The sequence below is a fragment of the Urocampus carinirostris genome, chromosome 3 (assembly GCF_059441175.1).
Source record: "Urocampus carinirostris isolate Australia breed hairy pipefish chromosome 3, RoL_Ucar_1.0, whole genome shotgun sequence".
Taxonomy (NCBI): Eukaryota; Metazoa; Chordata; class Actinopteri; order Syngnathiformes; family Syngnathidae; genus Urocampus; species Urocampus carinirostris.
The window spans coordinates 54,287,778-54,313,692 of record NC_142351.1 but is presented as its reverse complement, the minus strand read 5'-3'; the positions used below and the strand labels follow the sequence as shown (position 1 = coordinate 54,313,692).

At 38.6% G+C, this 25,915-nt stretch overlaps 1 protein-coding gene across 1 annotated transcript in view; it reads right to left on the bottom strand.

Moving 5' to 3' along the window:
• Positions 1-1,298: 1,298 nt before the first annotated feature.
• Positions 1,299-25,915, bottom strand: part of LOC148370149 (TSC22 domain family protein 1) — a 28,622-nt gene continuing 4,005 nt past the window's right edge. Inside the window, exons 2-3 of the mRNA XM_088332517.1 lie at positions 8,111-8,162; positions 1,299-2,557 (exon numbers count right to left, since the gene is read on the bottom strand). Of these exons, the coding sequence (XP_088188643.1) occupies positions 2,294-2,557; positions 8,111-8,162 (316 nt within the window). The 3' untranslated portion in view covers positions 1,299-2,293. The remainder of the gene's footprint in view (positions 2,558-8,110; positions 8,163-25,915) is intronic.

The window sequence follows — 25,915 nt, the reverse complement described above, 5'->3', positions numbered from 1 at the left end:
GGGCCAAATTCGGCCCGCGAGCTGCTGTTTTTTCCAGCTCTGCTTTCTGCTCTTCAAAAAAAAAAAAAAAAATTTGCAGTGAAATAACCCAAATTGGGCCAGTCAAAAGTGGAGCAACTCGACAGCTAAACCGGTTCTTTGTTTATTTTTTTACTTTTTGTTCAGGGGGCTGGATTGAAAAGGTTTACATGCTATCAAAATACACACACACACACACACACACACACACATACACACACACATACATGTATATATATATATATATATATATATATATATCAAAACAAAACAATTAGCTGTAAAATAACCAAATTGGGCCAATAGTAGAACAACTTAAGGAACAAGAAATTGGTTTGTTTTCTCTTGTTTGGTAACTTGTTCATTGGACCTGATTAAAAAGCCTGGCAGGCCATATTTGGCCCATGAGCTGTAGTTTTTTACCCTTAATTTCCGCTCCCTGCCCCCCAAAAAACCAACCCCAATAAGCTTTAACATAATCCAAATTGGGCCAAAGCTAGAGTAACTTGAGAGCTAAAAACAGTTTTTTTGTCCCTTTTCTGTAATTTATTTGTTCAATGGGCTGGATAAAACAGCCTGATGGGCCATGTTTGGCCCATGAGCCGTAGTTTTGTTACCTTAAGCCCTGAAACAAAAAACAACCCATATAAGCTGTAACATAACCCGAATTGGGCCGAAGATGGAGCAACTTGACAGCTAATACCTGGTCTGTTGTTACTTTTTTGTATCTTGTTTCTTCAGTGGGCTGGATTAAACATATTTACAGGCTATCAAAAAAACAAAATCAAAACGAAAAAACTTAATTAACATAATTTTTCGACCCTTCCTGCCTTTTGCTCTCCAAAAAAAGTTAGCTGTAAAATAACCCAACTTGGGCCAAAGGTGGAGCAACTTGACAGTAAAAACCCGTAGTTTCTTTTTGTAACTTTTAGTTAAGCAGGCCGGATGAAAAAAGCCTGAATGTGACAAGCGGGCCGTATTTTGTATTTTAATGTCGTACGTAATTCACAATATACCTTACTTTTTCTTGCAATCACTGACATCATTTTTAAATTGTAACTGAAATCTTTTTCTAGCTTGTCCTGTCAATTAAACCAGTCTCCTCAGCTGTCATTGAGCTGATCTGAGACATTATTTTTAACGTATAGCCTAGCTTGTTTCATGAAGAGAAAATTAGCTAGTTTAATCAATTTTTATCTCTATTTTATCTTTTAACTCCTTTTAATAGCCCTTTTTTCAAGAGCGTCTCCCGCGCTCCTATAAAAACACAAAGACAGACATTTTTTCTCTTTTGTTTTCACTTTTATTTGAGGTGCAACTGTCTAGTGCAAATTGTAACGTCACATTTGTGATGGGTTGAGGAACATGCACAAAACATCGACATACTTCCTTGAAGCGTTCTCCCCTCGTGTCTTGTCTGTGTGTGTGTATGACCTGAGTGTCCTGACAGCAACTCAGACGTTTGTCCGCAAGCAAATACTAAAAGTTAAAAAAATCCTCCATCACTTCAACAAAACGACATAAGCGATAAGACCTCCCACAATAGAAACAGTCGGTATCGTTTAGAGTGACGATACAGTCACTGCAGGAAGAGACAGTGTTGTTCTCGTCCTGAATACTGACATCATAGCCTGGTAAACCATAGATATATATATATATTATATACATACACATGATATTTACAAATCTATTTACAAGAATAAAAGAAATGAAAGGACGTGATATATGTATCTATGGTTAAAAACCAGGCACTTGTCAGAATTGGAAATGTTTTCATCTGTACAAAGCTCCTTCCTCTCCAGTATCTGATTTTCATCACTGATAAATTAAAAAAATCAAAATGAAAAGAATTCTTAAAAATGGACAAGTTGACATAAAAACAACAACATTGATTCCCTGCATGAATATCCAACTCCTCCGATAGGGACGGCAACGGGGCGCAGGAAAGGGAGCCCCGCAGGCTAAACGGTAGGTGCTGCTAACTCACCCAATACAGTTCATCATTCCCTCCTGCACCCCGGGCGGGTAAGTCCTTCCTTAAAGTTCATAATCATTAGCAGCAACATGTTTACGTGGAGAAAACGGCTGTGTTGAGTTCATGTTGGTGGGCTGAGAATGGCACGTGTGTCCACACCCCCCCACCTCACCGTGATTGTCTTAGCAGGTGGAAAGTCACAAAAACGGGTGGAATAAATTAAATGTGCAACGAAAAAAGCTCGAGATGGTCAGTGTAAGTGGGGGGGTCGGGTAGACACAGTCCCAACGTCCTCGATTCTCATGCCGGCGAGCCAGAGTTCTGCACGGTGGGTTGGGGTGGCGCCGAACCGGGAAGCTGAGGCGGCAGGGCGGCGCCGCTAGGGGACGTGGCCGTCTGGACCTGGGCTTGGAATTGAGCCATTTGCTCGGGGCTGGCCAAGGTCTTGAGCAGGTTGTTCTCTTGTTCCAGTTGGTTGTTGCGCTCCATCAGCTCCTTGATTTGTTCCTTCAGCACCTCCACCTCCTCACGCACTGCGTACATCAGGTGACTTTTCACCAGGTCCTAAGGGAAAGAAGGGAGGGGGGCAGGTAAAAAATCAAATGTTTGAGATGATTTTTTTTCTTTTTTACCACTGAAGTTTATCAGAAAATATGTTCCATGGTTATCATCCATGTTCCCTGTAAGGTGCGCGTGTGCACAATTGCTCACTGGCCAGATGGCCAGACCTCTGTGCACATGAAAATCTATTCGACGCATAAAAATCAGGGCTAAATGGTAAACGGTCTGCATTTATATAGCGCTTTTCAAGTCAATGAAGACCTCCAAATGCGCTTTACAATGTGCTTCACACTTACCCATTCTCACACACACACTCACACATCTATAGCTGCCATGCAGCCATTCAAAACGCCGACCTGCTTATTGGGGGCATTAGGGATTCAGTGTCTTGCCCAAGGACACTTCGACATAGCCGGGAATCGAACCTGCGATCCCTTGATCCCAAGACAAGCGATCCACGGCTCGAAATTGCAAAATTGGTCTACCGGCAAATTTGACCAGAAGGACAATGCATGCGGGTGAAAAACAAAGTCCGAGTCATGTTTTAAACAGTGCATTTCAAAGTCAATGTTAGCATTAAATTGAGTTAATGAAAGTAGACACACATGTGGAGGGAGGGGGGAATAGAGAGGCAACGGGGGCAATGAAGGAAATTCACTGGAAGCCGGATCTTTTTAAATTATTATTATCATCATCATTATTATATTTTTCTTTATCACTAAGACATTGAAATTGAAAGACAGGCGTTTACTTTATTATCACCTGCACAATCTGACTATGCGAGCTTCTCACTGACGTGACTAAGTCAATGTTGCCACGCAAGTATCCGTCATTGGTATTTTTCTTATCGTCTTTTCAATTAAAAACACTTAAAAGTATCCAATTTTTTCTTCTTCTTCTGGTCATAACCTCATGCTTATAAGAAATTTTGTTGGTGTTATTTTACATAAAAGGCAAATGATCCAAGTGTCCCAAATCTCTTTTTATTTTTTCTTAAATTGTTTTTAAAATATGTTTGTATTTGAATCGATAGTTATATGTATTACTAGTCCCACAGTGCATTAAAATATCCTGGATAAAGGAAAACTACGCAGAGGCAGCGGGATTACACAAATGCGTATAAATGCACGAGTATTCGGAAAATAAAAGGACTGCGCCGACCATTGCAATCGGAATTCTCACAGTCGGACAAAGATCGTAATAGGTTTTCTGTACGTGTTAACAAGACTACATAATTCAAATACTGACCATGGTTATTATTGCCTTCGCGTAAACTTATCGAAAGGAATCTATTGCAATTTTTCCTTAATCGTTTCAAAATGTTCCAACAAGTACTTTAATCATTTGTGAGATTTATGTGCAAAATCTTTTTAGTTGAGTGTCAAATATTTCCGTCTTGTTGCTACTTATAGAAATTGTAACCACTCCAAATCTTAATCTCTATTGATATTGGAACATTAGCTGTCATTGTCAAGACAACAAACAAGCCTTCGAAAACACAGTGCTTATCATTTGACCACTAGTTGTCGCTCTGTTGTGCGGTGCAACTTAAAATGGGTAATAAAAAACAAAAGGACGAAACTAATGGGACTCAAAGTGACCAAACGACACCGTTTTCCTTCTCATATTTTTTCCTTAGCATTTTGTGAGATTTTACAGGGAAACCATACCTCGAGTTGAAGATCCTGTTATGTAAAATATATGCAGAATGTTTACCCACAAGTATGGAAAATAAACTATTATATGAATGTCTGTGTTTTTTTACTTATATGGAAATTATTATTGTTTTTTTGTAATGAGTGGAGTTTTTCACGACTAGGGTTAGTGATGTGCTATTAGCTCAAGTAATGGCTCGATCAGCAGACTCTTTCATTTGAACATCGGGATATATATTTTATCATTTCTATTTAAATTGTGTTTCGCAGGGATTTTAAGCTTATTCTTGTATATCCATCCATCCATTATCTTCAGCCCTTATCCTCAGTATGGTCGCGGGGGTGCTGAAACCCATCCCAGCTATCTTTGCCCAGGGGGCAAGGCGGCCCCTGAACTGGATGCCCGCTCATTTACACGTAAGGACAATTTGGACCAGACAATTTGGACCAGCCTGTAAACCTGACATGAAGGTTTTTGGAATGTGGGAGGAAATAGGAGTGCCTAGAGGAAATTCACGCAAACATGGGGAGAACATGCAAACCCCTCACAGGAAGGCTGGTTGCTGGATTTGATCCTATGCCTTCAGAACTGTGCCGCGGTAACCTTTTCATCCGCCATGCCGCCCTTATTCTTGTGCCATAATTTATTTGTAGTTTTTTTTTGTGTCGTATGTTTTTCAGGGATTGCGAGTTGCTTGATTTAAAAGTTGTTTGTATAAAAGAATTTGAAAGTTTAAAAACTTTACTGTAGTTTGAAAACAAAAGCTTATTATGATGTAGTATTATACAGTTTTAAAATTAATTAATAATCTATTCCATGAATAATATTTATTATTATTGGTAACATATCGATTAAAGTACTGTTCGGGAGTCGAAAGAACTGGCTCATTTTAGCTGGAAGAGCCGGTTCTGTAAAAAGACGCAGAATTCCCATCACTAACTCACAGCTCATGGATCGCTTAACCGCCCGCGTCATAGGGGCACAACTTTCTGTGGTGTGTCTTGGGAAGTACAGCCTGGTGCCCCCCATTCATCTCGAGGCTGCTTTTTGGGGTAGGGTTTGCTACCTCAAATGAAACAGATTGTAATGGTTACCACTAGCAGGGGAAGCTTCCTGATCTGACTCAGATACAGCACCTTCATCATTAGTTTGCTGTTGTTTTTCAGTGAACAGCGCCACACAAGTTTTAAAAAAAAAAAACTATATTTCAAAGAGCCAATTAATCACTAACCTGCTTAAATTGTGGATTTCTAACAAAAAAGATAGAATATCTTTAAACTAAACAGGTGACACTCAGCTAAATTTTCTTCCAATGGAGTGAGAAATTGTATTTTGCAGTGCATTCAAGATCTCTGACTGAACAACACAAGGAATCAAAGCGACACAAGATATAAAATCACACGCGGATTAAACAATAACTAGATTGTCATGGCAACAAAACCATGAACTAAAAAATGTAGCAAACATTTTGCACGATTTTGGTGAGAAAGCAAGAAGGACATTGTGGCTGGGGCCGCGCAAGGTCGAGGGAGAACAATCACTAACTACTAGGCATTATCATTCCACACTGTCCCTTTGATGGGATCAAACTAAAAAGAGCTTAAGATTGTCAAGACTTGCTACTACATTTTTATGAAACTCCCTCATGCTGTAGTATAAGATCCTTTGAAGAAATCTCATTTTTAGTCAGGATTATCGAAAATATACGAACCACGACGACTATGTTAACATTTAAAAGCCAAATCGCCTCTTTTATTTGTGTGCAAACGAACGCACTGAAAATCCTTATTTACGGCGTCATCGTCCTCGACTGGATGATGACGGCGGAAATAAGGATTACCGCGCCATAATCTGAGCATCCCTCATTGTGCAGCTACAGAACAAAATGTCCCCGCGCCGAGTGGGAGGGGCCAATGGCCGGCCGAGTTATTTATACTGAAAGGATGGGAGGCTGCCGCCTGCCTAGCAACTAGCTGCTTGCTGAGGACGAGAGAACGCTTTTGGGAAGGGGAACGGCACGTGCGAACTTGCCTTCTCCCGCATCATCCGTCATTTTCTAAGCAAGTTTTTAAACAAGTTTCCAAGGACGGTGTGTATGATTTAGCGCCTCCAAGTGGGAAAAAAAATCTTGATTTAGATGATGAGATCAAATACATGAACTATTTCTTCTTTTTTTTTATACTCGTAGAAAGAAAAATTTGCATGTATTTTTTGTTGCAAGAGCCTGATTGGCTAGCTGCGGGGCTCATTTGCATAGTAATGTCTTCGGCAGACATACTGTAGTAAAATAAAATTGAGCTGCCTAATTTGATGTTCCTATGTAAGAAAATCTACCAAGAATCTAAGAAACAAATAACACTTTTACAGTTGTTGAAAATGCCAAACAAGAAATGAGTAATTTTCTGATTTAGAAAAATTAAAGGGGAACGAACGGCACGTGCGAACCTGCCTTCTCCGGCATCATCTGTCAAAATCATCTTCCTCGCCATTTGTAATTGAGGGTGATTTTCTAAGCAAGTTTTTATACAAGTTTCCAAGGACGGTGTGTATGATTTAGCGCCTCAAAGTGGGAAAAAAAATCTTGATTTAGATGATGAGATCAAATACATGAACTATTTCTTCTTTTTTTAATACTCGTAGAAAGAAAAATTTGCATGTATTTTTTTGTTGCAAGAGCCTCACCTAAAAGGAGCTGACATAATTATCCATCATCTTGTTGCTCCAGGACCCCTCACCCCAAAAAATGAAGAAGCTTCCCCTTTTTTGTTTTGTATTCTTTTCATTAGCTTTTACCTTTTTAAAAAATGTTTATTGATTTTACCTTTCTTTTTTATCTTTCCTTTTTATTTAGTCTTCTCGTTTATTTCATATTCTTTTGTCTTTATTTGCAAAAGGCTGGGCAAAATAAAATAAAATAATAGTGTGGTTTGTTCACTTGGTTTCTATAGTTTGCAAATGTCCTTTTGCTTTGAAAGACTTGTTTTTGCTTGGACAATGCAGTGACATCTAGTGGTCAAAATTTTGTCCCGTTAAAAAAAAGGGGGGGAAAAAAGGACTAAACCGGGCGGGGGTCAGCAACAAGCGTCTCTTAAGCTGCATGTGGCTCTTTGGCGCTCCCTAGTGGCTTCCTGGTGCTTTCTCAAAACTGTTTGATGAAGGAAAATTATATGGATTCCGTAGTAGGACAAAAATACCTCAAACATTCTTAACGGTTTCCAATGAATATATTAGTTGTACACATACATATATTAGTAGTTATATATAGGATAGTAGTGTATATATAACTACTATGTATATATAAATATCTAAACTACTATATACATACATACATAAAATGTTTATGTATTATATATTCACAGTAGTTCTAGATATAGTATAGTTGTGTATTATATATATATATATATATATTAGTATAGTATATATATATATATGTTGCATTCCTTATAAGGCATTATATAAGTATTCTTTTTTTGCGGCACCAAACATATTTTTTCTTCCCAATTATGGCTCTGGTAACATTTTGGGTTGCGAACCCCTGTACTAAACAGTCCAATTAGGTTAATGCAGTGACATCATTATAAAAGATCCATCGTTATTAACTACACTGAAGGTCATATCACGAATCTTACTGAGACCGGAAGACAAATACCTCGACTTTCTTCTGCATTACGTAACACAAAAGGAGGACAACTCATCTCTGTCAATCTTTAAGGAATCATTTTTTGTTGAAAAGATTAGTTTTGTTTTAGTAAGGCCCATTTCGTCTCTAATCCGCATAGTCTTGTAACTACAACGTAGACAGCTAATATTGTTTTACTGTGCGTAAATAGATGCCGCGTTGTGTGTGTTAAGTTAATTATCGCTTAATAAGGGCTGATGTTGACAGATTTGATAACTTACCATCGCTTGCTCTATCTTGTTGTCGATGGCCACCACACTTGCACCTGAAGAGCTGAAACACAAATAAAATACGCCTCGTCATATTGATGGAGCGAGATTGTGACGCAAGACGCGCAGATTGTTGCTGCAGGTGGAGCGAGACCCCAAAAAGGCATAGGAAAAACACACGCCATTAATCATGAATTATAGGATTTATTTAGTATTCCTTTATTACCTTTTATCAAGCCTGACCGACGCGCTCTCCTTGCCGAGTACAGAAGACAGAAACGAGATGGAGAAATTGCGTAGTTGGCAAACGCCAAGGTCCATCGCCACCGTGTAACACTGCGAATTCATGCTAGCCCGTCCATCAACGCGCTTCCGCGACTCGGCCCGGAGCGCCAAACAGGAGCACATTAGAACATTCTGCTGCCCCGCGGCCGACCAAAATGAGCACAAAGAGCCAAGAGAAGGTCCTCATTTCCCCCTCCTCCTCCTCTCCCCTCCCCTCTCCCTCCACAGCGGGGTTTCAGCGCCAGCGACCACCTGATTGGCTAGCTGCGGGGCTCATTTGCATAGTAATGTCTTAGGCAGACATAGTGTAGTAAAATAAAATCGAGCTGCCTAATTTGATGTTCCTATGTAAGAAAATCTACCAAGAGTCTAAGAAACAAGTAACACTTTTACAGATGTCGAAAATGCCAAACAAGAAATGAGTAATTTTCTGATTTAGAAAAATTAAAGGCGTTTAAGAGACAAGAGCATTTCATGGATAAATGTCGCCACCTGCTGGTAATAAGTGAATAGATTTATTTTTTACTTTTTTTAAATAACTTTTTATTTCTCACACACATTTTGACAGAGGTTTGATTCCTCCATCATACAGCAACACAAACAACAATTGACATACCCATAAATAACAAAAACAAAAAAACAACAAAAAATATTAATAAAAGAAATAAAATAAAAGGTGAAGTGTTTAAACATCAAGTAAAAATTGTGTGATAAGCTTCCATCTCTTTTCAAATTTATATAGTTTCATTTGAAGTATTGCAGTAATTTTTTTCAATAATGTACATTTGCTTTAATTTTTCTCTCCATTGTTTTATGTCAGGAGGTTGTGGTTTCAGCCAGGAAGCTTTGATCATTTTCTTTGCTAACAGAAGCATAACCCTTAGTACGTACATATTAATGTTGTCCGGTCAATAATTCTTCTGGCAAAATTCCTAATACATAGGTCACTGGGTCCAACCACAACTCCCAACCAATAATTCATTTTATTTCTGTCTGAATACTTCTCCAGAATATTAGAAGGCAATTCCAGAAAATATGCGTAAAATCTCAGACCCTCCCACAGTTACGCCAACATAGATTTGAGGTATTTTTATATTTTGAAGTACAAATGTACGGAAATTCCCGCATGCCAACCTTTTGAGATGAATAAGCGATTGATTTTATCAGGCAAAACCTAATAACTCGACAGAATGGTAAAAAAATTAAACAAACGTGCTTGTTTGAACCCAGAAGCAGCCGTAGACTAAAATACTAGTCTTCAATCAAGATGTTTGATTGTTTTTTTTCTTTTCTTTTTTTTTAAAAAGCTGTAGATTTGTAGAATTGCCAGTAATTTTCAAGGAGAGAAAAGCAGTACGATTAAGGGTAAAGCATGATGCAAAATGTATTTTGTATTGCGTTTTTATGACAACGAAATGCAATCTAATGTGCTCTATAAAAACATACAGTTCTATTCAAAATAATAGCAGTGCAATGTGACTTAACAAGAATATCTTAGGTTTTAGTATATTTTTATTGTTACATGCCAAACAAGTTCACCAGTAGGTGTAGTAGATCGTCAAAAAAACAAAACAAGACCCAGCATTCATAATAGGCACGCTCTAAAGGCTGTGCAATTGGGCACACAGTTCAAAGGAGTGTGTTAAAAAATAGCAGTGTCTGCTTTTGACTGTAAACACAACTATTTTGTATTTCCAAAAAAGTAGTATTTAACAATGCTAATATTTAGTTGCATGACCACAGTTTTTTTAAAACTGCTTCACGTTTGTGTGCCAGGGTCAACAAAATTGTGTGCAGTTGTTATTTCTCTCCATGATTGCTTAACAACACTCCACAATTCATTTACATTTATTGGTTTTGCTTCACAAACAGCATTTTTATTACCCCCCCAAGTTCTTGATTGGATTGAGATCTGGGGATTGGGCTGGCCACGCCATAAGAGTATTTTATTGGTTTGGAACCAAGACTTTGCTCATCTATTGGTGTGTTTGGGGTCATTGTCTTTCTGAAACACCCTTTTCAAGGGCATGTCCTCTTCAGTATAAGCCAACATAACCTCTTTAAGTATCTTGACATACACAAAATGATCCATGATCCCTAGCATACGATAAATGGGTCCATCACCAGAGTAGGAGAAACATGCCCAGACCATGATACTTGCCCCACCATGTTTCATTGTCTTCAATGTGTACTGAGGTTTGAATTCAGAGTTTGGGGGTCGTCTTACACGGCCCTTGACCCCCCTGGAACTAAAAAGGACAATGTTCCTCCATTTTTCTTTAGGCCAGTTGATGTGTTCTTTGGCGAATTGTAACCTATTCTGCACATTCCTGTATTAACCGAGGGACCTTGCATGGGATTCTTGAAAATACATTTGCTTCTCACAAACATCTTCTAATTATAACAGCACTTACAGGTAACTGCAGACTATGTTTGATGGTTCAGGAGATGATCATTTGTTGAGCCTTTGCCGTTCTGGTTATTCTCCGGTCCATTTTAATCAATCATTTTCTTCCACATGTTTCTGTTTTTTTGTTTTTTGTTTTTTTTTTACCAATTTTAAGGCATTGAAGATCATTTTAGCTGAACAGCCAACAAATTTTTGCCCTTCTTTATAGGTTCTCCCCTCTCAAATCAACTTTTTAATCAAACAACTCCGTTCTTCGGAGTACTGTCTTGAATGACCCATTTTCCTCAAATGCATGCTCAAACCATACTGACTTCATCATCCTTAAATAGGCCCCACCGGATTCACACCTGTTTTTGTTTTTTTTTCTTCCCCAAAATTGTTGAACTCAGGGATTGGTTGTCAAACTGCTATTTTTTTGAACACACACCTTTGAACTATTTGCCCATTTGCACAGCCTTTGCAGCATGCCTATTATGAATGCTGGATCTTGTTTGTTTTCAGAGAATCTACTGCACCTACTGGTAACTTGTCTGGCATGTAAGAATAAAAAATATACTAAAAAACAAGGATATTATGGTTAGAGACATTGCACTGCTATTATTTTGAACAGCACTGTACATGCTAACCTTTGACATTAATAAGATTTTTATTTATTTTTTATCTATCTGCACGTGTGAAACACAATACCAGCGTACTCAAAAACAAATGAACATGTGCTTCGTTAAAACCAGGAGGCCAACTTTTACCCATAAAGGAAATTTAATGCGATTGTAGTTGTAGTTTATTCAAGCACAAAAACAGTCTTGCTTCAAAATGGCAGCCGTAGACTAAATTGACTAAATCTCGAGTAAAGATATGTTTATGGTTAATCTTATCTATCCCGGCTGACGTTCAAAGAAACTGTGCGGGTCAGATGTATCGACATTTCGTTCTGTATACACGTGTACACGAATGACAATAAAGTAAATCTGAATCTGAATCTGAATCTGAATCTGTTTTTTTTGGGTTAAATTCTAAAAAGAAGTAGATTAATTAAATATATATATATATATATATATATATATATATGTATATATATATATATATATATATATATATATATATATATATATTAAAAAAAAAATCAGTTCGCGTTTTTAAGAGGAGAAAAGTGGTAGTCTAGTGCAGTAAGTGGTATTGTTGATGAGTATGACAACGAAATGCAAGTCTTTGTGCGTGAATGAACTACTTCAGCGATCGCATTAGATCTCCGTTTTGGTAAAACGTTTCCGGTTTTAAACAAGCACATGTTGGTTTTTTTTTTTTTCTTCTTTCCTTTTTTTCCTGGAGATGAGTTATGTTTAGCGCGTAAAAATACAGTGCGCGATAACATCTACTGCGTTCTAATGTCAGAAGTGTGGAATTTGGGTAATGAATACAAATGATCATCGTAACATATTGAATGCATGTCAAGTGAAGGACAAATATTGTAACATTGCCATTAAATGAAAAAAAAATCGTACTTAGAACTGTTTTAACCTCCTATTTGTGCGTAGCACAAAATAACCCGAACACTTTTACAGTTACAATTTAACAAAGATGAAGACAAATTACATTTTATCTTGAATTAAAAACATTTCTACTTAGTTGTATTAATTGAAGGTAAAGTCAGTGTTTTTTCTTTTACAAGCGTCTTTGTTTATATTTTATTGCTTTATCGATCATTTTCTTTTACTAGAAACTGTAGTCCCACTTTTGTTTATTGGTAAAAATGGTAAAAAAAAATAATTGCAGAACTTGTCTGATCATGTCAAGTCCCGTGTCTGATCTTACACATGTTTTATTACATTAAAAGTACTGTAATCACTTTTTGGAGGTTAAATGTCTCAAAACGTTAGAATATCACAAAAAAGTATACTTATGGGCCCTGAGCCATGATCATTAAATGATGAAATACTTGCTATATTTCAATTGGTTTGTAATGAATCCGGGATATATGACATTTGTTTTTTTACTGCATGACAGAAAGAGATATAATATTAAAACTTTCAGAGATAATCATAAATATTAACAAAATTCCGGAAATATAAAAACAAATAAAAAGTAGTGGAAAAAAATCTGCAAACCTTTACGGACTTATATTTTGCTTAATGGGAGGATGAAGTGAAACCACAACAACCAACGTCAACCCATTTCAAACAAACAAAGGCACATCTGTGACCAGACGACGCGTTTTATGTGGCAAGGCTGATTTATGTCTCGTCCCTGCTTTAACTGCACCTTGCCTTGGCTGATAATAAGGCTCAGGGGCAGTTTCTTTCTCAGGGCCATCACCACCCTAAACAAGCACACAGGACTGAAATAATATGTATAGGTTAACGAGTATCAAAATTTGATTTCTCTACTCTTATTTTGGAAATATGTTGCTGCTAATGTCACTGCACTGTTCTTCTGATGCTCTTACCACTTACCAGTATCTTGTGTGTGTGTGTGTACAGTAGTGTATATACATATGTCAAAATAATTGTATCTTATGTTTTTCTCTTTTTTTATGTAAAGTACCACAATAATCTCATCGTAATCCGATTTCACTATGTTGTTATCAATGATAATTCAAACATTTCAAAATTCTAAGAGGACAAAGACAAAGATCTTAGCTTTAAGCTTTTATAATGGCAACAATTCGCCCACATAAATTAAACACCACAACATCTGTCCAATAAATTAAACTCCGTTCATGTTACCAGAAATAGCTTTTTACCAGAAAATAAAAAAAACTATTTACGGACGATCAGTACTACGTCATGCTAGCAACACCCAAAAAAATAAAATAAAATTGTAACCACCATAAATTATATTTATTTTAGAACGAATACCACTATTAAAATCTAAAAAAAACAACAACTATATAGTACCTTTAAAACTCAAAAATATCTCCTCATAAAAAAATAAAACTAAGTACTGATAAAAATTCTTGAATTAATTCAAAAGTTCACAGAACAAAAACTTTCATTCCTTTTATATTTACGTTTGTTTGTATTCCATTTGATTCCAGTATCAAGAAATGCACACAGCATTTATGGAAAAATTACTTTTCATAAATAAGTAAAACTTGGGCAGCAGGGCGGCGCAGTGGTTAGCGCGTGTGCAGCACAGTTCTAAAGTCATGAGATTGAACCTCCTGTGTGGAGTTTGCATGTTCTCCCCGTGCTTGCGTGGGTTTCCTCTGCCCAAAGATAGCTGGGATGGGCTCCAGCACCCCCGCGACCTTACTGAGGATAAGCGGTGCAGATAATGGATGATAATCACTTGGGAGTAATGCAAATGTTGTACTGAAGTACTTCAATATGTAATGTAGTTGTTAATAAAATTCAAAAACATTTTGTGTCAAGAATAACAAAAACACAACAAAAATAGGCCGTTGTATTTTCAGTTTGATGGACGAAACCATCTTAAAACATTCACTTTGACTTTCAAATCATGACTCAATATCAGCTTCTAGAATGGAATAGGACTAAATGTCGCTCAAATGCACAAGGAAATTTAAAAATGCCAATAAAAAAAAAATGGATCTAATTTTTTTTAACCCAGTCCTATAACACAAGTTGCCTTCACTTGTTTCATTGTGGCAAAAATCCAGGATAGAAATTCCTCTCCACTCTGACTTTTTAATTTCTACTGACAACCAAGTCTAAATTTAGCCCCTCCCCTAAATACAATCACCTTACAGCAGTTCAAATGTATTATTACAGATGGTGGGCAGTGAATGTACAGTATGAACTGTCACCAATAACTATTTTTTTAAGTAAAGTATGAGGCAAAAAAGTGCCTAAACTGTGAATATATATATATATATATATATATATATATATATATATATATATATATATATTGTGACTTATTAGGTCGTTTTTGTATGTCTGATACTTCTCATAGCACCATTGTGACGATGCACTATTTATTCATCATGACAGATTTTGATCTTATTCTTCTCTTTAAAAAATGTATTGTGTTTACCCTAAAGTGTAAATCGTGTTGCATACAATGTTTCACTACATAGTTATCAAGGACAATAAAATTAAATGTTAAACAAAAAGAGAAATTTTAAAAATCCAATCAAGGAATAACAGTTTTGGGCAAATTGTCGGTGATAATCTCAACAGGACAAATATTGTAAATTAATAAATCGCAAACTTTGAACAATGTGTCTGGTTCACTGTATGTTGTTTGTACATTTGTTGTAGCCCCCCTAGTGGTCAGAGAACACAGATGCCAATATGGGATCTGGAACATGATGTTCTAGTGTGCCCGTCAAGAGCCTCGATGGTCACCTTTACTTCCGCTTTCAAAAGACAAAGCATTTGACAGTCCGGATCTGCATTTGCCCAGTTGACATTTCCCACAGGGATTTGCCCGACCTTATTTTAGCTAGACAAAAGGACACCATCGTTACCTCTTCAGATGCTTCTCCAACTCCCAGAATAGAAGCTTGACGGCCATGGCGTCGCCGCCCTGCGCTCCTCTGGCCCCGGTCAGCCCCTTTTCTCTCATTGATGCTCAGTTAAAAACAAACTATGTCCACGCGTGGGCCCCCGCCACCCTAACCCTAAACTAGCGCCACCGATTGCCCCTCCGCTCCCGACCCCCCTGACCCCTTTCGGTGCTTCACATCGGGCGAGCTCGACTAGCGTTATCGTCCCGGGATGGAGGCAAGTAGAATGAGGGGGGGGATGCGAGCGGGGGAGCCCTTGGACCACAATGCTGTGATGCCCCCAACGTCGCCTGTGCGCCTGAATCCAAAGTCGGTGGAGTGGAGATGAAACTCTAAGAGGCTGGGACTGTGACGTCACGCCAGTAAGACTGGAATTGCCTCCCCTTCTGTTGTTACGTAAACTGTCAGGAAAGATTAGAGCAATCCGGCCAATGGGATGAGCCCTTTTTGACCACATACCCTGTTTGCACGCGCACCGTCGCCTACAAGACACGCCCGATGCTTGCTTGTTTCCTCAAAGAAGCGATAAGAAGACACAGACCTATCGAGCCCTCTTAGCAGGTTCTGCATTGAGAATTTCACAAATCTCAATATACACCCTGTTGTTCCAAAATTGATCACTTTTACGGGATTTTATCGAAGTTACTGCAGACGCAGGACGAGCTGGGCTGTCACTATGCATCAGTGCATGCGGACTGGCCATGCGCATGGAGTGTGGAGCTCCACGGGCTCACGTGCGGCCCCATGCGAGTAGACGCTCACACAAGCCAAGAAAGTACAAACAATATTCTTAAGAAAAAATACTGTATTTCATAAGAGCTTTCAGCAGCCGCTGGCTTTGATTCAACACTATATTCTTCCACACAAATAACATCACCCTTGGCGTCTACAATTCAGACGCCAGCTCCAGCAGCTAATCTATTTGAAGCTAACATTGACAGCTGCCCAACAGAGATGATTACTTGTCGATTACCTGAGAGTGAAATCCAGTTGATGCCTAATTATAAAGCAAAATGTGTTTTAATGACTCCCGGTTTTTTTTTACACTGTAAGACCAAAAATGCGTATATTAAAGCAATACTGTGTAATATTTGACCAATAAATCTCGCTCTATTGTGTAATGAAAATTTAAAAAAAGAGTGCTCAAAATCACAATACAAACTGACAATTCTGAGACAGTGGAAGCTCCCGGATAGTCCAGGTAAGGCTTTTTTCTTTTATATTTTTTTCCTGTCTAGGACGGAAACCAGAATCAGAATCACCCTTATTATCATTGTGTTGCTACAACAAAACCTGGGTAAATGTAACAAGTGTTTTTGAAAAGAAAAATACATAAATGGCACAATACAAAGACAGATTTAAGCTGCAGCTGTTATACAGAACCAGCAGTTGAAAAATGACACTCTACCAGTACTATATAAATCCAGCAACATTTAGCATTCGTTCACAGAAGAATATGATCACTTTTAATCATAAGGTACATTTTACACTATTTACAGTGAGACCCTGTTCCTATGCCTTGCAAATAGATGCATTTACTGCATGAGGATGCTTTTGTTTCTGCGAGGTAGAGCAGAGGATTGCTTGAACAAAAGGCAGTAAACCGGTTACAGGGAGATCGTGCCGATGTGGAGATAGGTCTACTTTCAGCCAATGGCTAATGGCCCGATAACTCTCAGCTCCACCCATGGCATGAGTCCTTGTGATTTCATAGGAAGCCCAGATGGGATGCTTTCATTTGGGCCATCCGTTCAGCGCTCCATAAAAGATGACCCATAAACACAAAAGCATCACATTGACATTGGTGGACCTTGTGTTTCTGTTCGCCCACTTTTCCAAATGCCATTTCAATTTTCCGTTTATTAAATGTTCCCTAAGTTTTCTTCAAAGGTCTTAACGAATCATATGATGTCATGACAATATATTGTTTTATGATTAGTTTTTAACAAACCAATTAGTTGTTTCACTTGTGTAAAAGTCTGTCTTTATTAAAGGGACAGTGTGTTTTAGCCCATCCTCGTGGTACAATTTATTTGACACCTACGTCACTTGATTAGATTTAAAAACAAACCAAAAGTACATAGACTATCATAAAGGTGCATTTTTGTAAATACGCATAGGTCAGAAAATTTTGATTTTGCATTTATTTCACATAACATGAGCCTCACTGAGAAGGAGCTGACATAATTGACCACCGTCTTACTTCTACAGGTCCCTGAAAACCAAAAACATCGCAAAAAGCAGGAAAAAAATAGAAAAATGGTGTACTATAGTCACAGTAGCCATTGCTTGTATTCTTCCTTGCGCTTTAGAGGACTCGTTTACAGTTGCACTACACAATACAGCAACATCCAGTAGTCAAATAATATATACTGGCCCTTATAATAGCAGTATTTACGTTCTTTCAATGAAATGAAGCAACATTTTAATTACACGGTTCTATTAATGGTAGTCCGTAAATTCAAATTATTCTAATTGCTGACAACATTTCCTGGATGAAATCATCATTGCAGGCTCTGTCAAGATGGTTGTGTGCCGCTCTTAGACGCATTTGAATAAACTTTTATTTTTTCATCTTTTGGGGGTTTGGGTTGGCATCTGGACTGTATTTGAAACATTCCCTTTCTTACTATCACTATTTTCATCCCACTCTCAATTTGTCGAATGAAGTAGATAGTTCTGCCCATTTGAAGTATTTTTATTTTAATTTTACCATATTAAAGTCATTAAAATAAAAAATAAAAAACAACCATCTGCTATACCAGGACATTTTGCAAATTGTAAAGATACATTCATTCCATCCATTATCTGCACCTCTTATCCTCAGTAGGGTCGCAGGGGTGCTGGAGCCCTACCCAGCTATCTTCGGGCAGTGGGCAGGGGGACACCCTCAACTGGTTGCCAGCCAGTCGTAAGGCGCACAGAGATATACAACATATTTGCTCATTCACACTTAGGGACAATTTGGACCGGCCAATCAACCTGACATGCATGTTTTTGGAATGTGTGAGTAAACCGGAGTGCCCGGAGGAAACCCACACAAGCACGGAGAGAACATGCAAACTCCACACAGGAAGGTTTGATCTTGTGACATCAAAACTGTGCCGCGGTCGCGCTCACCACTCAGCCGCTGTGCTGCCCACATTGTAAAGATAATTACATATTTTTACTTCACAACGGAAAAGCGCAATTTTGACAGACCTGGGGGTATTTTTGCGGTCATTAAATCCTAAAATGAAGTACACTTGTGCGGCTGCAATCCATTATCCTCAGTCCCATTTTGCTGCGTATAGGGACTGGCTGTATAATAGTCATTCGAAAAAATAAATAAATAACATCTTGCAAATTTTGAAGCTGATTCATTATTTTTATTTCACAACAGAAACAGATAAGAAAAAACAATATTTCGCAAAATAACCACGACAAAACACATGCACTGGACTGAACCATGCCTACTTGCAGAGTGTTTAATCATCAAAGACACATGAAAGAAAAACAAAAAAACCTAATAACAATAGACCAGAGGTCGGCAACCTATGCACGCGTGCCAGCTGTGGCACGCGATGGGTTAACCAGTGACACACGAGCGCACGGCCAAATAATAATGATTTTTTTTTTTTCAAAGCGCATTTACCTGAAATTTAGACATCTTCAGTTGAGCGCCATGTTATGTAAAGGATTTACGTTAGGCTTTATGTCGGGTTTTTCAGTGTGAGTTTGCCCGGCGCCTCGCAGCCAACGAAACGCACGCGCGCAATTAATGAACAAATCTTGACGGCTCCTAGAGCGAAAGATCGCGCTCCCTCGAGCCAGCGCGGACAGATGAATGAGGCTTTGTGCCAAAAATGACCCTGCTTTTTTGTGCATTATGCCCTGAGAGCGTTGTACCTCGCGCATCAAGTGTTAAACGTCATTACAAGACGGAACATGAATTCAAGGCAGAGACATTAAAATGTGCGGCAAACAAACATAGACCCTGAAAATCTTTGTCGCTGATAAAAAACACCACCACTGAAGCTATCTAACAAATTGCTCACGGAAAACCATTTACTGATGGTAAATATTTTAAAGAAGTGAGTGTGTGTGTGCGCGCGCGCGCGTGCGTGTGTGCGCGCACGTGCCTTCTGCATTGCTGCTGTTATTTCAAGTTTTGATATTTTCTGCAACAAGATATCATTGATGAATGGTACAGTAGCTGACCATATTACTTGTTTTTTTTCATTGTAGTTTATAGTTGATGAATAATGGTTGATTCTGGTTGTGGTAAAAAGTTGAAGTCAGAATGGCTACAGGCCTTTCCACATGTTGTTCACATTCATATTTTAGTTAATTGATGAACAAGAATAGTGGAAGATAAATAGGTCAGTTATACCAGTGTGCCGCTGGAATTTTATCTTTCCAAAAAATTAGGCCATTATTCAGTATTTTTGCACTCTTCAGACGAGGAACTGTAATAGTCATCCATATCAGTAGGTGGCAGTAGATTTTTATATACTTTTTATGTACTAATTATCTGCTCTTGAGGCAGCACAGTACATTTAATAACTTAATTTGTTTAACAAAGTGGTTTAAGATTGCACTGTAAAAATAAAAACATAATATAAAAAAGAATAATGTGCTTTAAGTGTTATTTTCTTCTTTTTATATACTAATTATCTGCTTATGAGTTAGTACAGTGAAATATTTGACACAAACTTCATTTTCAAACATTTTCGACAGACGGTGTGCCACGGAACTTTTTTATAGATAAAAGTGTACCTTGGTTCAAAAAGGATTGAAAAACACTGAGTTATACAATTAAAATGTCTATCCATGTTGCATATTTGGACTGGTCTAAAATGACAGCTCTGTTGGATATTAAAAAAATGGTGTGTGAGTCACTAATCTTGGTGTGGCACACTGATTTACAAGGACATTTGAAAGTGGCACGACGCACCGAAAAGGTTGCTGACCCCCGCTATAGGTAGCAATTGAAACCCCATTTCAGTCCAAAAATGGAGCAAGAAAGCGGAATCTACTCTGCACTTGAGAATCAAATCCAAAATACTTGCCAAGATACAGACTAACAAGAAACACCCCAAAACATCTTTCATTGGACTCTGGGGTGTGCGCCAATCGTGCTCAAGCTGGCACGCAACACCTTACATAACCAGCACTGCAAGCCATACGGTCCACAAGAGAAACCAGAGTGATGAAGCAAATCATTTTAGGTCCTTTGGTGACACAATACAAGAATTTAAGCTTTTAATAGGCTGACGTCAAATCAATTATTTTTCTAAATATGACTGCTTGTAGTGACTTCCAGTAAGGATACTTCACCGGGTTGGGTCAAGGACCAACAAGCCATCATCAAAAGCACATAAAACTGAAAAAAAATATATACATTTGCTGTATTCCCTTGCTATTTTGCCCCCTCAGTGCATTATCCCCTATCACATATTCCTGTGAGCAATGTACGGCTCAGCACATTTTTTGTCAGTCCTGATGGCTCTTTTTTGCCGTTCTGTCCATCAAAAAGTGGATTGCACTCGCGAGACCACGTTTCATTATCCCTGAAAGCTGAGAGCAGGGACTACCACAGCGCATTTTTACCGGACCTGGCGGCTTTTTCACTGTTTTTTAAGTACAGTGGGACCTCGCTACTTCGCGGTTCCACATTCGCGGGTTCAGAGCTTCGCGGGTCTAAAAAATAATAATAACAAAATAAAATCATTTAAAAAAAAAAAAAAAAAAGCGTTTTTGAAGGGGCGTCGCTACTTCGTGGTTCCACGTTCGCGGGTTCAGAGCTTCGCAGGTCCAAAAACTAAAAATTAAAAAAAAAAAACGCATTTTTGAAGGGGCGTCGCTACTTCGCGGTTTTTCACTTTTCGCGGGTGGTTTTGGTCCCCATTAACCGCGATAACCGAGGGATTACTGTACACTTGCAATCCATTATCCCCAATTCTCTTTCGCTGCATGCGGGGAATGGGAGTGTGCCTTTATGGCCCGCCTAAAATGAAATGGACAAATTTGCCAGGGATCCATTATCCCAGATCGACTGTAGCTGAGAGCAGAGGGCGGCAAAGAGGATTTTTCCTGGCTCGGCCAGCTGAGGTGTCATTGTGGCCTGACTAAAATGAACTGTTGGCCACAATCCATCATCACGAGTCAACTATTGCCGAGAGCGGGGACAGAGAAAGCAAATTTTTGCCATGCACAATTTCTCTATTCTTTCTGCCGAAAAGAATCATCACCCGTGCAGCCGCAATCGACTAAAGCTGAGGGCATGGGGCGGCAGAGAGCTTTTTTTGTTGGGGCTGCTGAAGTCGGCCGTTGTGGCCCACCTTAAATGAACTGAAATGTTTTGGTCCTGATTTTAATCCCTTAGTCGTCTATTGACGAGAACAGGGGCAGAGAATGCAAAATTTGAGCCATGACTAGCCATTCTGGTCCCCATTAACTGCGATAGACGTGGGATTAGACTATATCTTGCCTGCATGTAAAAAAAAAATGTATATTCATATTCAATTTCTCTATTCTGTTTTTTTTCTGTTGTCGCCAATGTCTTTGCATTATTTATTTACAAATATTTTGGAAATATGTTTCTGCTCATGTCATTGCATCATTTTACAAGACACCGTTGTTTCGATCAACTTACAAGTTAGGCAACAAGCACTACCATTAAAATAGTTTCCTACTTATCATAATTTTTTTTTTTTTTTTAAATCTTTTTTTCCCACTTTTAAGACATTTATTTAATGATCATCCTGGAGTGGAACGCTTAGTTTCGTCATAAACAATGTTCAATAAATTGTTAAAAACGTAAATAAAAACAATTCTAATTCTAACGTGTTTATAGAAAAAAACATCCAGTAGCAGTATAATATATGGTCAGTGTGCAAGCAAGGGTCTCTACAAAAGTCGTGGAAAAACATCACACGGAGCAATGTTTTTCAACATTTGGTTGGGGCCATTGTCCACACAGAGCAGACTGAGAAACTCCCAACATTTTTTTTGCCTCACAGTAATATATCACTGCCGGGATTTTAAAGACTTAACCTTCAAAACGCAACTTTAGGGAGGCCATTCCTCTCAGCACAGCAGGATTTTCAAAAACCAATCACGATTCTCATTTCATTGCGTGCAGCAAGAGCTTCCCGCCTCCCACTGGTGAGAAAAGCACATTTAGGTCAACCTCTGAGAACACGTTAAGATTATATAAAGTACTTGCAGTCCACGTTAGAATGGTGGAAGGGCGAACGCTGCCTCCCTGTGGCGTCTGATAGAACAACATTAAATGTACGAATTGCCCCTATTCAATATGGTTTTCTTTCATTGGGAGTTTGGCATTTTATACAAATAATTAAATTTTAGATGAAGCTAGATTTCCTCCTAGCCTTTGCATGTTTCTAATGCCAGGTACCCTTAACAAATGAACTTTAATCATTAGGGATATTAAAAAAATATTAATAAAAATTGCATGCATTTGATTCTTTTTTTTACAGTTTTCATAATAGTACTATTTATATTGGAAATAAAGTATTTGAAAAAAAATGCATGTTCCATACGTGAATATTTCACTACAGAAACAAACTAATCTATTTAAAAAACATAAATTTGCTAGTGTCATGATAATGTTGTTTACTTTTTTCAGTTTCAAACTTTAAGCTTATTTTTAACTTAATACAAAAAAGAATCTTAAAATGAGAACATTTGTCTGGACTGGCAGATAGAAACAGTCAAAATAAGTTTAAAAAGTAAAATGACTTCAGTAGAAAATACAGTATCCGTATGTCAAAAAAAATGGAATTCTTAAAAAGAGAAAAATAATAGGCCGGGTCAAATAATAGTTTTTTTCTTATTGTAATTATTTTTTGAGTAAAATAAGGAAAATCAAATTGACGGTAAGTAAACGTCAAATTTCTAGTGTCAACGTCATTGTGTGTGTTCTTAAAACGACGTTACCTTGTATTTAATAATGAATAACATTTTGAATAAACAACATAAAGCACATTTCCTAGATTTTTCTGAAATGATTGCTGATTTAATAACTTCATTATCAGTGGTTCATTCTCATTTGACAACTACTTATTTAGATAATTGACTATAAAAAGCATGTCCCAAACAAAACCAAAAAGGGTAACAATGAGTGACTTATTTCCGATACAAGCAGTGCACAAAAAGTGACAACCCAACGAGGCGCATTATCAACACCAGCCACAAGATAGTTTTGCTGAAGTCCTTTGTTCACTCAAAGTAAACTTTCAGTTTATTTAACTGAAGCCAATACAACAGCTTGAGCATGACTCAGAGATGGCAAGTTCCACCCAACTCAACGGTTGGAGTGTCGTGACAGAGAACCATAAAGAGTGAGGTGAATCACGTTTTATACGAAACGTGACTTTATATAGCTGATGGCCGCAAATAAAAACTCACCAACCAGATTTTGGAGTACTTTGTACTTAGAAAAGCATGATGTTTAAAAGTGTTGTATAGTGTAACGTAGTCTAAACATTGGCAGTTCCGAGTTCAGAAATTCGCCAATAGATTTGGGGACTAGACGCAAGTTAATACAAACATCTCATTTGACAAAAGTATCCAAGCACTCTCATACAGAAGGGACTGTATGAGAGTTGGATTGTGCCCACTGTTGGATGGTACAGATTTAAGAAGGAAATTGAATGTTTTTGAGATGAAGTGTTTGAGGAGTATATTAGGAGTGACAAGATTGGATAGATTGAGAAATGAAATTGTGAGAGAGAGAACTGGAGTAGTCGTGGAACTGAGCAAGCGTTTTGATAAGAGAGTACTTGGTTGGTTTGGACACATGGAGAGGATGGATGAGGAGCGAATGTTGAAGAGGATCTTCAGAGCAGAAGTCAATGGAAGGAGACCAAGAGGAAGGCCGCGATTGACGTGGATGGATGGTGTTATGAGTGCACTGCAGGAAAGAGGTCTGAATATAATGGAAGCTAGAGCTCTTGTTGGTGATAGGAAGGAGTGGAGAGGTGTTGTGAAAGGATAGTGGGATTGTGGACGCGATCTTAAGGATGGGCTGGGCACCCGTATGATGCGGCAGGGGTAAACCAGTGAAAGCTGTTGCGCCCTGCTGTTGAACAAAAGAGTGTGTTGTGTCACCCTGACCCGAGTGACATGGCCGCTTTCTGGTGTCCCGTTTTATCTGGAGGGACGAAAGCATGACCAATTTAGGTGCCGAGGTGCCTAACTTGTTTGGGTGTTTGGGCAATTGGGTTGGCCATGGTCCAAAAAATTTTGTGTGTGTTTTTTGCTATTTTTTCCCCTTTTTATTTTCTTTGTTATTGTATGTGTGGGCAGCACTGCGGAGCGGTGGCTAGCGCGTGTGCGGCACAGTTCTGAGGTCATGGGTTGAAATCCAGCTACCAACCTTCCTGTGCGGAGTTTGCATGTTCTCCCCGTGCTTGCATGGGTTTCCTCCGGGCACTCCGGTTTCCTCCCACATTCCAAAAACATGCATGTCAGGTTAATTGGCCGGTCAAAATTGTCCCTAGGTGTGAATGAGCAAGCGAACTGTCTGTCCCTGTGTGCCCTGCGACTGGCTGGCAACCAGTTCAGGGTGTCCCCTGCCTACTGCCCGGAGATGGCTGGGATGGGCTCCAGCACCCCCGTGACCCTACTAAGGATAAGCGGTACGGATAATGGATGGATGGTTATTGTATGTGCTTGCCTTGCTGTCGGTCACCCCTCTTGAGGGATATGACCAAGAAAGGAAGGAAGGAAGGAAGGAAGGAAGGAAGGAAGGAAGGAAGGAAGGAAGGAAGGAAGGAAGGAAGGAAGGAAGGAAGGAAGGAAGGAAGGAAGGTAGGTAGATCCAAGTACAAGAAACAGCTTTGCCTGCTGGGTTCAAAAACAGTTTGAGCCTCAACTCGTGCTTTGACAGATGAACAACAGCGCCGCTGCCATTCGACTCAACATATAACCATGAAATCGCAACCAAAGAAACAATTCACTCAAATCGTCTGGATACAGAGGGAAAAAAAGTATGCAATACGAGAGGTAGAAAAACATTGCAACAATATCAAAACCATACTCCTCATCTGTTTCTTTTTCATAAAAGAGGGAAAAACCCTAACAGCTTTTTGATGGAAAGGCCCGAGAAAGTAGAGACTGACGTAAAGCTCACAGTGTAAAAACCCAGAAAGGTCAAACGACATCACATAACAGACACAGTAAGCACCCAGCACATTACTCAAACAGCTCATCCTCCAATTAAAGTGTTAACCTAGGAAAGAAAAGTGTAAGAAGGATGATTAACGAACTAAGTTAGATGGGAGTTGGCAGAAGAGCAGTAAACATAACCTTGAAGACATGTATAGCCAAGCCACTAACTGCTAAAAGTATGAGTCGTGTGACACTAATTCGGACATATACAGTAACACTGCTAAAATCAATACAGTGTTCCCTAGCCTTGCTGTGGTTCGACATTTGCATCCTTGGTGCGTCACACATTTTTTTCTAACAATTAGTACTTCTGATTTAACGTTTATCACAGAATTCTGTGGTCAATCTAAGAGTGTCAGTACACTCAAACCAATCGGAGAACCGCCTTCAGTTTCCTGGAAGATGTTTGAAGCAATCTAATGAATCGTTTACATGATTAGTGGCAAACAAATAACCCTGTATATGTCCTATT